The 13335-nt window shown below is 41.6% G+C and overlaps 1 protein-coding gene across 2 annotated transcripts in view; it reads left to right on the top strand.

Moving 5' to 3' along the window:
• The window catches only part of nat16 (N-acetyltransferase 16), a 28825-nt gene extending 16158 nt beyond the window's left edge, over positions 1 to 12667 (top strand). The window contains exons 2-5 of one of the 2 annotated variants that reach the window (XM_035623529.2): positions 1709 to 1934; positions 2558 to 2782; positions 2916 to 3259; positions 3544 to 12667. In XM_035623529.2, the coding sequence (XP_035479422.1) occupies positions 1719 to 1934; positions 2558 to 2782; positions 2916 to 3259; positions 3544 to 3772 (1014 nt within the window). In that variant the 5' untranslated portion in view covers positions 1709 to 1718 and the 3' untranslated portion in view covers positions 3773 to 12667. Of the gene's footprint in view, positions 1 to 1705; positions 1935 to 2557; positions 2783 to 2915; positions 3260 to 3543 lie in introns of both variants that reach the window. The other variant, XM_035623539.2, reaches the window with a different exon arrangement.
• The last annotated feature ends 668 nt before the right edge of the window (positions 12668 to 13335 follow it).

The raw sequence follows: 13335 nt of genomic DNA, 5'->3' as shown, positions 1-13335 counted from the left end.
AGCGGCGCGCCACCATAAAATGTCCCCTGTCGGGGGCTGAGTTGGTTGCGGTTTGCAACTTTACCACCAGATGCCGCCAGAAAAGTACAAAAATTACACACTGGGGGCTTTAATCATTTTTTTTTTGGTATCTTATCATATTGTATCACTTATCTTTTGTCTGGATTCTTATGTTGCATGTCCTCTTTTTGTGCTTGTTCTTCAAAGCTTGTTTCATTCTGTTTGATCGCACAATGCTGCATCGTCTGTTCATGTATTGCACCCTGTCCTTATTAAATGCAGAACTCCTCTGAGCAAGCCTCTCGTTTGTGGTTATCTTTAGTGGAAAGAGCGAACCCCCTTGCACCTGTGTGCTCAGAGGCTTTGTTCAGTTGCATCCAGTCTTATTCACCATTGCATTTTCATCTGTCCCACAGCACTGCTGCCAGAACACTTTTGCGTGCCTGCTCTAATGACCCTCACCCTATCACATAACCTATAACACACAAGTAATGATCTCTACCTCATGTGTCCTATCATGTAAAGCTTTACGGCAGAACAATTTTGTTCCGTCACATTTTGTGCGTTTGGTTCTGTGTGTGTTCTTCAGCTAAACTATGGACAAATACCCATGCTTGTAATATGGAGCGGGTATCAGTGAGTGGTGGTGTACGGATTAGGGCCGCGAGGGCTTGGATTTAGAGGATTTATGGGAAAAGACAGGGATCAAAGCAGGTGCCAGTCCCCCACTTCCTGTGCCTGTTGTCATTACTGTTGTGTCCCATCCCTCTCCGTGTTTCTGTCTGTCGTTCTCTTCAGCCGTCTGTCTCAGTTTTTGGTCCTTCTATTCATCGGCCTTCCCCCTCGCTTTTACCAAGTCCTTAAATCCAACTCAGCTACCTGGAATTGATCTCTCCTGGCAGTCACTGTGCGTTTGGTTCCCCCTCTGGTCAGTGCTCCGGGACCTGCGATCGTCTTTCTGTTGAGTCAGAGAGTGGCATTCAGTAGTTGTACTCGTTGAGAGGGCTGTGAATGTTTTTGTCCCCTGTGGCACGCATCGTGTGGTGCAGGCCTGACTTCAGGTCACGTGGCGGCATAATCTCTTTGTGTCCTGTTTGTAATTCATTCCTGTGCTTACCTCATCCCCTTTCTCCTTTGTTTTTCAGTTCCAAGTCAATGTCGACTTTTATAAACCTTACTGGGTTAGTGCTCAGGCTTCTATTGTCATTTGTGAAGAAGGCCTATTTTCAATACCAATTTGTCACAAACTATCTGCCAAGACGTAGGCCTATATGTCAGTCCTGGTTGCACAGTGTTTTCCTTCCTTCCATCTGTAACGCTACAGAATCCAGCCTCTAACACGGAGCGCGTCGTATGGGCCACTGTGATAGATTGCTGCTCGTTGCTGCTGATGCTGTGGTGATGAAATGGCGTGCGTGCAGCAGTCGATAGGCATTTTTCTTTCCCTTTGTGCCCAGAGCCACGAATGTAATCATTCTTTCCATTATATCACTTTAATTGGCAGATAAATCGCTGCATTTATTATATTTGTTCTCTGTTGTTGGGTGATTACACATAGCGAACGAACGGAGATACAAACAGCTGTTATTCAAGAAGACATACAGTATCTTTGAAGATCGTTGTTGCCCGACTGAGAAGGGCATCCTGCTCTGAGACACTTGGTGAACGCAAGCCACAATAATCTCTCCTCCACTTTGTATCTCAGCAGTTGTTTCAAGATGAAGATTGATACCAGCCTGACTATGCCCCAGCTGCCAGAGGCCCTGTCCCAGGCTGGCCTACAGTTTGCAGTGGCGACCGAGGAGGACTTCGATGAGATCATGGCTATGAGCCAGGACATCTATGGAGGCCTTGACTACTTGCCCACCAGATACACCAACTGGCTGCAGGAGAGTAACCGTACAGTCATATTGGCCCGCAAACATGGAAAAGTGGTAAGTTCAATGTAGAGTATGAAAATATTTAAGAATTATGCGGGTTAAGAAAAAGTCATAGTCAAGACCCAGTATAATTAACTGAGATTATTATACTTTAATATCATAATAAGGTTAGTTTTACATGGTGAGGAATGTCATGACTTCCAGAGTGTACTAAGAAGTAATGATCACTTCTACTTATGTTCATTTTATAAATAATAATAGGAGAGGTTATGTGGTGCATCTCCCATGAAAATATGCACATTTTTGACATGGAATATAGACATCCATGGCATTAGACCATTTAAGGACCAAACCCAAAACCCAACCAGAAAAAAACACTTGCGATGCAAAGAATGTATCTTAGATACTGAATGGAGCCAATCCCAGCTGACATTGGGCAGGAGTCAGGAATACACCCTGGACACAAGCAACAGTCACACGCAGTTTAGAGTCTCTAGTCAACCTAACCTGCATGTCTTTGGACTAAGGGAGGAAGCCGGGGTACCCAGATAAAGTCCACGCAGACACATGCAAACTCCACATAGAAGCCACACGGATTCTAAAAAGGACAATGCTAAAGTAATAGTCGTGTTATTTTTTTGTGTGTCTTCCCTCTTCCTCTGTGCCGCTCTCGGCAGATTGCTCTGGAGTCGGTGTGTGTGATTGATGATGGGGAGACCATGCTGGTGGAAGGTCTCCGCGTTGCCCCTCAGGAAAGGGGCAAGGGCGTGGCAGGAGTTCTGCTGCGCTTTTGCTCTGAACTGGTCAAGTCCAAGTATCCAGAGGTCAAAGTAAGCCGCCTGACTCGTGATGACCAGCTCGGACCAAAGGACTTCCAGAAGTACCGCATCATAACCAAGCAGGTACTGACCACAAAATAGTAATAAAACCCCCCTTTCTTTGTCTTGATCTATGCTTGTTGGTGATGACCAACATGCTTTATTAAAAAGGTTATAAGTCTTGCTTTGCATCAGTGCATTTACTGTTGTTCCACAGGGTATTCTGCTGGTGCGCTTCAGAGCTGAGGATCTCAAGCTCCGACTGTCTGAGCTTGGTGTGGGTGGAGACATCCAATCCTCTTTGTCCACCTCCTCCTCTAACTGTCCTCTGGTGCGTCTTGACCATACAGCTATCCAACGGCTGTATCTGACCACCGACTTGATGCGGGGGGTCCTTCCCAATGCCACCATCATTCAAGACTGGCAGCCATTCAAGCTTTTGCCCAGTAACATGGCCATCCTCCTGAAGAAGGACATTGATTGGATGGTGGATGATGTGTCCAGCCCCACTGTGGCCAGCCTGTGTACCTTCCCTTTCAGGGTGCCCATTGGAGATGACTGGTAACTGTCCTTTCATTTATTCATTTATAATGCCAAACAGATTCTTGCTAGTTAAGTCAGCCACAAGTACAGTCCATAAGTAAGTGCACAACTATAAAATGGCATGCACAGCTGTCTACCATAGTATATTTTAATATTAATACTAGGGGGCGCCAGATCTGAAATTGAATTAGATACTTCATGTCGTGGCTTTAAGATACCCATCAAATGTAAGAGAAAAGTTGTTCATTTTCAGAATCGACCATTCTTTTACCCAGTCAACTGACGCACATTTTCTGAACCAGGTATTACCTGAATATTGACATGTTCGGTAAAGACCTGGACCTGGTTCGGCAGCAGTTCTTGTGCCACCTGCAGCGCCACACCACCACCCTGAAGGGTCATGTGATGTGCCAGATGTTCCTGGACCCACCGCTCTGGAAGCCCATGGCCGATTTCTGCCAGAACACCTTGGGTGTGGAGCTGGTGAAGGAGTACACCGAGCAGTGCGTGGTGGAGTCAGACGTCGTCTAGTTACTGAAGGTGGATGGAAAGGAGTAGAAGACGAAGACACCAGAAAGGATTAAAGACAAGGGTCTAGACCACGATGAATGGACACAACTCAATTACACTTTACGGAAAAAAACAAAACCCCTCGGTCCTGAGGAGACAGAATCCCAGGAAACAAAATGTAGTTTCTGCAAAACAAAACTACTAACAATGCAGCGAGTTCAAATCAACAGTTAAAAAGCAAATACACAGCGTGGACATAAAATCACAAACACATCACGTAATCAGCTACAATAAGTCTCTGACATAGCACATTTCTAAAGTTTTTAAAATGGAATTGGTTTCAGAGATGTGTTGATACAACCATTCATTTCTTTTTTCATTAGTGTTTTTAAGGCTGTAGTTTTGAGGTGAATTTAATATTTAGTGCAGCCAACATAAAGTAGGGAGATTAAATAGCATAATCCCACCGGCCTATTTTGGATCGGTGGGATTATGCTATTCAATCTCCTACTCCTACCAAATATCTCAAATTTCATTAAGTCAAAAACGTCATTGTTATCAATGCTGATGTGACTGTATCCTAGCGCACTCCAACACTAGAAACTATAGCCTCAAAAATGACAATAGAGTAGGATCATCATTTTTTTGATTTAGCTTGAATTTGAGTTGTATTACAGTGATTGCAGGTGTTTTTGATATTATGTTCACCCTGTATGTCTTATGACATGGAAAGGTGCAGTAAGAGTGACGAGCCTGGGGAAGCTTTCTCACACTAACAGCAGAGATGAAACCTAAAACTATAAAAACAGTCAACATGCAAATGATAAGTTCCCTTAGGTCTTCTGAAATCGTTCATCGCAGTTCTCTCTGTAAGTATAACAACTTTGAAATATGTACACCGGCTGTGTTACTGGGTTACTAAATCTGCACACCGCTGGGGGCACTTTATTAAAACTACACAGACAGGTTGTGTATAAGTTAGACTGAAAAGGAATCGTTCAGGATCAAATAGGGGTAACTTACAGGTCCCATCACGTAATGCTGATGGAGCGTCTGTTAACTTGCATTACTTCCATAACATGAATGACACATCTCTACAGAAGTCAAACCAACATGCTCTGTCACAAAACGGATTACAACGGACCCTTCCTTGGGTCCTAGGGTCCTAGTTATTCCTTAGGCTATGTCTTTTTGTTTTGTTTATTATTATTATTGTTATTGTTAAGGTCCTAATTTAATATTTTTACCTAAATGCTGCAATAAAACGTTAACAGAAATTATTACCTGCTGAGGATCTTAAGTGTAAATTAAGTGTAATCTAGGCTTACCTTTGTAAATTGCTAGCATAATGCCAAACAAAAATGCTCATGCTTGAACCTGTTTAAGAGACTACTGTGCAGTTTACTAATGGCTTCACTTAATGCAGGGAGAAGGAGTAGGGTGAAAATAACCGTGTTAGAATTAACAGAAATATAATGTTATATGTGTAAACATCCCTAATATTAGCGAGCATTACATTTCAAGTAATAGTGTTCCCTCTGTGATTTAGCTCCAATAAACTAATCCCTAGTTTACAGTCTAGATACGAACATAATATTGCTCATTATACAGTGGCTGAGGACAATACTCATTTCCGCACAACTGACATTTGCCAATTCAAATCAGGATACCTTAAACTGAAGTGTAGATGAGTAGTGATGACGTGGTTAGGGTGGTAGTTACTGAATACAAATTAAATACCAATTTTAGTCATTGGAAAACATAATGGATTATATTTGAGAAAAGCAATCTAATCTGAATGTGTTTGGGTTTCCCTTTGGATTAGGTTTTTAAAAAAAAATCAAACATCTAAAATATTGTAAGAAAATGGGTGCAGCCGCAACATGTTGAGTTCCACAAATGTTATTTTTGAAATTGAAGCGACTCAAAAACATTTTCAGCAAAAATGCATTTTTGTATATTCAGCATTTGTACATTAGCTAGTGAGCTGAGCCATCGCTGCCATTATCAACCCCACTACCGTGGCAGCTGAAACGCGTCTGGACGTTTCTTCAATGACGAAATTGAGGGGCTTTATTTATTTTTTTAGGATCTACGTGTATGGCACAACTGCGTTTAGTGCATGTCCAAATCCACTTTTTGTTTAACTGCAGAAAGAAAGAAATACACATGTTGCTTCAGAAAGGCACAAAAGGATGGTACCTGGCCTCTGGATCAATCACGGGCGTGTATGGGTGTAACATGCAATAAACCAATCAGAGCTCCATCTCCCATTCCCTTTAAAAGCCGAGTGAGCTTGCCATTTGTTGGATTGCTGTTGTGATGGTGGACTGGCCAGGCAGTACGACAGCGCACTTCCCTGCAGAAGGAAACAGACCCATTGGGGATCTGTCTGTGCGCAAAGGGAAAGCTCCTGAGCAGACCATGCAACCGCAATCTAATTGCACGCGTTTCCATCGGTGTTGATCTACCGTGAGCCCCCAGAACAGCCCCGGGGCTCCGTGCCGTAGATTCCCCAAGTGTGTGAACGAAGTTCTATTGGAGCGATAAAACAACATTGTACCAAAAAAATATGATCTCATTGGCTGTGTTGGCAGTGGAAAGCATTGGCGGAAGATGAAATCATCCCATTTCAGTTCAATATCTCATTAACATTTGGAGGGATTGTCATCGACATTTAGTGCAGAGATCCCAGAGGATGAATCCTAGTGACCACCATAGTTTTCATAGTGCCTCCCAAAATTTAGAACCCACATTTATGTTTCCCTCAGGTTATATTGTAATAACACTGGTGATCCTCCGACCTTTCAGGTGGCACCAGCTTATTCACGTTGTCTTATACTTTGGATTATGCCCAAAGACCTGCAAAACTAACGGTATTCCCATCAGCTTTAGTCGTCATTTTCGAAGCGCTGATTAGCAGATGTGGGCAATGCTACCACGGTTAACTAAGATGACAAACGCATTAAACATCATACCTGCTTAAACCTCAACATTTTAACCGTCATCGTGTGCGTGTCAGCACACGGACATTAGCATCTAGCTCAAAGCACCGTGCCTAAGTACAGCCTCGCAAAAGCTGCTTGCATTGCTGTGGACCATATATCAAATTATTAACTTAACATTTGACATTCTTTGGCCTCCACCTACCTGTGATCCTTTTTTTTCTTAAATCTGGATACCTACTTACATATTCTAGAGGCATCGTAACGGGCCTAAAATATTAATAAAACGTCTCTAGTGATCCATAGCATCGTACACACACACACACATACACACACACATACACACACACACACACACACACACACACACACACACACACACGCTCTTTACACTCCCTAACTCTCCCTTTAAAATGTCCTCACAGAGTGTGTGGCACAGAAGCATTATGCCTTGACCACCTTCGTCTTCTGGTATGCAAAAATGAGGATGACTGGGCCTATGATTTGAAGAAATAGAAATAATGAGTCAATTTTGGAAAAGTTGTAACAAAGAAGAAATCAATTATTAAACAGATGTCCTTTGGGGGGAAAAAAGGTAAATGTAGAATGGCCACAACCCCTCACCCTATTCCAATGAGCATAAGAAAAAAGAGGAGGCCATTTGACGCCGTTGTTTGTAGCCAAAGAAAATCACCACTCATCTAAAGTGATGCCCTATTATTTGCTGCCCGGAGTGAACGTGGAAAAAATATGCAAGGCTGGAGAGGCCATGGGTGTAATTACTTACATTATACAATTTTTTTTTTCTTGGGATCCTATATTATGACAATGAAATTATTATTTTGCTATCTGGGCACAAAGTAACCCAACAACATTATAAAAAAATAAAAACACATTTAGCAAAAGTATGAACCTGAATATGAGCACAATGTGTCCCCTTTAAAATGACACAGACCACACGACCCCCAAGTGCGCCTGGAGCTTTCGAGGGGCAGTTGACTGCTCTGCCTGGTTGCTAATCCCTCCTAAAATCAGAATCAGAATGTGACTTTAAACATGGGCTGCTGTAATATTCCTGACAGTATTACAAATGTCAGAGACTGCTCCCTTGTGGCAGGAAAGAGATCATGGCCATGCCATCATTTTCTACCTGCTCCTTGCAGCGGCGGCGGCTGGCTAGATGAGGTAGCCCAGGGTTTTTTCTCAACATCAGTCTCGTCCTCCAGCTTTCGAACATTCCCTGTTCTACGGGATGTGCGATTTGTGTCAGCGTGTTCCGGGGCCCTGTCCTGGTGAATGCTCCGTACAGAAGGCCTCCCGATTAGAGTGCAACCCAAATGTCTTCCTTTCGTCAACCTTGTCGTCTTTCAGGACGAGGCCCGACACCCGGTGAAGGGATCTCATTTAGGTTGCATTTATCTGGAATCTCCCTGTTTGGATTATTGACGATTTAAATTGTGGATGGAATTCCTTGATTTGAGGCAGTTGATCTCATTCAACCCAAGGGGAGCAGTGCCCCTTTATGACTTGAGATGAATGCGGGAGGTTAGTGTTGGCTGCTACTCGCTCCCAAATTTTCCACAATATGACTTTCCTCCAGTTATCTCTAATGATCATACGTCAGTTTGAAATGTGATGATTTTGCAATCACAAGAAAACAAAGCCGGTTCATTTCATAGAATGAGATCATTTAACACAATTATCTGAATCCATGTGCATCTCATGTGTGAGGATGATGACCCCCCCCCCCCCCACACACACACACACACACACACACACACACACACACTCACACGAATTAACATTTAGTATAGTGAGCTGTAACCAGTTTATTTAATCTTTGAAAAGTTATCTTAATTTTTTCCCCCCTCACAATCACAATCTCTCTATTATGTTTCACATACAGTTACCACAACATAGCAGGTAGGGGTGTCCTTCAAGGTTACGATAAATTATTGAATTAACTTATACTTTGTTGTCTTGTCCTCATGTGTTAATCCATGTATATACTGTACATTGTGCTGAAAATCTACTGAGCTTGAGTGAAACCAGAGTGAAAAAAGTTTAAGTTAACACTTGAATGGCCTCAAACCATACGCTAACAAATAGTGACCAGGTGTGAATATATCTCAGATGACCTGTCACCCGTACTTATCACTTTACTTTGTTTAAATTAAACGTTCTTTTTCCCGTGTACACTCGTTGTGCTCTAGTGCAAATTCACTGCTCTCTGTGGTCGGCCTGCGTGAGTTCTGATGTCATCAGCCTCACGGCACGCCATAGAGGTTGGACGTCTGTTGTTTGCCCACTAGTCTGGTATAATGGTTCAGGTCTTTTTCCGAATCCGGGCCACTTTCTTTGTAATTCATTAGGTGGAAAAGCACGTTTTCCTCCCATCCCAACTTCTGGGGTTCTTAAGAGGCCTCAGTTTGCTTTAAACACGGTTGGTTGCATTACATTTTGTCCGACAACATGTTTGGGCAATGGCATCCCACTACCTCCATGATCTCTTTTGGAGAATTCTTGTGTCTTTTTAGTGTGGACGTAACTAACTTGTACAAATGGAGGTAACATTTTTCACACCCTCCGCAGTTATTCTAAGAGAGAGGATTCCAGACACTTAGAAAAAGTGCTTTGTTGAAGTGCACTGAGGCCCTGAAGGTTCAGTTTTGACTTTTAGTCTTTTTGTGTACCAACCAACGGCCTTTGACCCCGAGGGTTTTTCTCGTCATGACGGCCTCGATTAATTGGTTTGGTCAATTCCAGTCAGTGTAGGGCTGACGTTTTGAGTTTGGTTTACAACACGAGTCTTCAAAGTACTTTCAATTAACAAGACTACATTTAAAACATTTTGGAATTTAAAAAAAAAAATTCTACTAATAAAGATAATAATAATAAAACTAATAATTTACTTTTGTATGACCCAGTCATCATCATATGTGTTTCTGTGGTCTATAATGTGATTGAACTGAATTCTGTAGACTAAGGTCAATCCCCAAAAATGCTTTTGATTTCTGTCAGTTCCCATTTTCCTTTTGATCAAAATACATTTATAAATACTGTAAAAAAGAAAAGAAAAGAGCATTCAACCCAGTGCTTATCAGAGTGAATTATATCTAACTTATATTTTTGTCTGCCTGATGTGCCCCAGATGTTGACTTGGGTTGACTTGGAATTGGATAAAATTGCATTGTTGGTTTTGTATGACTGTCACAAAGCCACAGTATTAATTAGGGTTAGCTTTTTTCAATACTACGCGAGGGACGACTTTTAAATATTTATTGTAATTGTAACTAATGGCTTCATTAATATAAATATATAAATACATATAAATAAGCCATTCATAAGGACAACATTTATTTTGGTTTTGTATGAAACGCAGTGCGTTGTCTTGGATTAACCCTTTAAATGCAATTTTAAAATGTCGCAAAGGGTTTACAAGTTATAACGAATAGGTTTATTAATGTTCATGAATAATTTATTAATGCTGACGACGCCAGTAACGGACACAACTTTCGGGTTACAAGATTGTGAAAAAAAACTGCAACGTGCTGAACTCAATTTATCGACATATTGTTGAGCTTTAACACACAGACTCGATGGCTCGGCAGAAGTTGAGGCCTGGAACACGCTTCTCTTGGCTGCTCAGACGCAAGAGACGCTTGGTGGTTGTTTCTTCCATACTTTTTGTGTACAGCTTGACTACGTTGACCTCTGTGTTTTTGCGGGCGTTGTCGCTCTTCCCTGCGCAGATCTGCAGAGAAGTTGACAGTCACATGAACTCATTTCTCAAGACGTCTTTTATCCTAAGCGACCTAACACCTGAGCGACAACACTCACACTGCAGCACAGTGGGAGAGCGTAGAATGCGTCTTTTTGGGAACTGGAACTCCAGCTTTAAGGTTCATGCAAATCGGCACGTCCTCCGAACTAAACGGCAAAACATGTCAGTTCTTGACGCTTTAAAAAAACAAAACACGCGGCCCGTGGTGTTCCCTCGTCTCGTTCCCATGCTCCCACACTCATTTGTCTGTTCCTCCTGAAGTCGTTACAAAATCTCTCTTAAAAAAAAAGACGGTTCGGGGTCTGGTTAGGTTCGGCGAGGGACGGGAACTGTCATTGGGAGAATTTCGTTGTAATGAAACAAACGTTGCCTGTTGGTAGGAACTGGGCTAGTGTCATGTGTCAGAGTTGGACACTTTGTCGACCCATCTACTCACAGTACCATGACCTCTGACCTACCAAGTTGTAAAACCTATAACAACGTAGTAGCGACTGCTGCCCTCGCTCGTGGCAGAGTCACGGTCGGTGCAGTCGGTGGAAGGTCTTGCCAGACGGGCTCACTGACTCAATAAATAGGCAACTACAAAAGCAGCCTTCACCTGGAGGAGGATATAGCCCATGTTATGGGATTTTTTTCACAAGCTGATAATCCAAAAGTCCCTCGTACAAATGGCTCATTGCTGCTTTGTCAATTTTATTCGACATCAACAAAGCCGTTGGTTACGACTCGTGAGCCCAAACGCGGCTCCGGTTGTCAAGTAACATTTGTATAAAGGGGTTTATGATACCATACTGCTGAGACGGGGAAGACGAGAAACGTTTAAGTTGACTTGCTCCGCCCAGTCGTGTGCCCAGGCCCGCGAACCAGGTGAAGTATCTTCAGCTGTAGAGTCTCAGGTGTGTTTCCGGGTTTTCAGAACGTGTGGTGCCTGTGTTTACTTCACACTTTGTGTGTGCAGAAAATAGTGCGCAAATACACTGTACAATATTTTCAGAAGACAAACCTACTTTTATGCATAGTATTTCTTTACTGGGTGTGGATGCACTGTGTGCTTAAAGGGAACCTCAGAGAAGTGCCAAAATGTTATGACTGCTAAATTTCTACACTCTAAACTCAATTCGCTTGAAAAAAGTTTGAAAAAAATAAAAAGTATCAAATTTCCCGTTTTTATTTTTACATGGGCTTTAGTTGAACATTTATCAATGAGTTAAATATCTCTTTTTTTTTCCTTTATACACCAGCCCCGTAGCACAAAAACAAAAGTCAAAGGTGATATTATCGGTGGTTGAATGTGAAACTTAATTGAATTGAATAATTTAACTTTTTTTTTTTGTTTTGTTTTTTTCATTTGGCTACCTGGAGCACTTTGTTTGAAAAAAATGTTATGATGGTATATTTTGTACGAACGTAAATGAAATGCGAACACATTGTGCTGCAAACCCTGTAAGTATTATAGGGTTGAGTATTATATTAATGTATGTTTTATGAATTACTGTACAAGCCATTGAGTTAGTGGGTACAGCAGCATGCACTTTAGTTGTCTTTGGCAATAATAGATGCGCTCCTATCTCCTGTAAAGTAGCATCAACTTCAGTGAAAAAAAACAACAAATGTTCTTGTCACACATCTTGATGGTCCAGAAACAATCATACAGTGTCATGTAATATGAGCCTTTCACTGTCAGTTTGACAATGTTTCTTCAGAGCGGAAATCATTTCACATGTTTGTACATTAATATACAGTGAAACTGAAACGAAGTCTATATTTTATCCTCGGAACAGACGCTGAGATTAACGCAACGAGAGGTCGACATGACCGTGTTCTGAATGAGTAACGGGTTGGGTTAGTTAAGTCAAGAGATAAAAAAAAAGGTAACTAAGTACATTTAGTATACTAGTTTTGAAGTAGTTTTTTATGTGAGTAATTCCATTTTGTGAGACCTCATACTTTTACATTTCAGAGGGAAATATTGTCCTTTTTACTTCACCACATTAACCTTTCAGCTGTAGTGACTAGTAATTTTGAAGACTAACATTGTTACATGCAAAATAAGATGCACTGCTAGAGTTTGAACTAACCAGTGTGATGATAGAAATGTGTAGGCTTCAAAGATGATTTTATTTTAATATGCACTCAGTGATGCAAACCTTTATCTCTGTACATTAAATCTCTCTCTCTCTCTCTGTGCTTGATTTGTAGTGACTGCTTTATCATGGCTTGACAGGTTATGCCTTGGACCCTCAGAAGGGGGGGGGGACATGAACAAACCTTACTCATTTGTTGTATTATAAGTAAAGACCAGCAACAATTCTGCGTATTTTTTTTCTTATTATTTTTCCTCCTTCGAAAGGAATTGTTCAACATTTTTTAGAAATATTGTTATTTGTTTCCTTAGCAAGTAATCCAAGTTAATTAGATGAGAAGATGAATTTCTTTGCAGTCAGGAAATGTATGGTTTGCCCAGCTTGGCATAAATACGGCAAATACCGCCAAACAGACTGTATATAAAGATGATCGTGACTGTATGTAAAGATGGACTACGCGTCTCCACTTCGTCCCACCATATAAAATTGAAGCCAGATCATGTCAGATACAGGAGCTGCCTTTTTGCGCTGGTGACGTCATTTGGAGCCAAAATCATGTAAACCATGACTTGACAGTGTTACAGTATTAGATAACAGATTAAAAACCAAACTTATCACAAACATGAACACTTCAACAAAGGTCAGTGTTAACACATTTATTTTTTACGTGTACTTTTTTTCAGTTGGTTCCACGTCCCATCTGCTAACATGGGTGCAAGGTTTAGGAACTATACTGCAGCCAGCCACCAGGGGACAGTCCAGATTTTTTAG

This window comes from Scophthalmus maximus, chromosome 1 (assembly GCF_022379125.1).
Source record: "Scophthalmus maximus strain ysfricsl-2021 chromosome 1, ASM2237912v1, whole genome shotgun sequence".
Classification (NCBI taxonomy): Eukaryota; Metazoa; Chordata; class Actinopteri; order Pleuronectiformes; family Scophthalmidae; genus Scophthalmus; species Scophthalmus maximus.
This window is presented reverse-complemented; position numbering and strand designations above follow the sequence as displayed.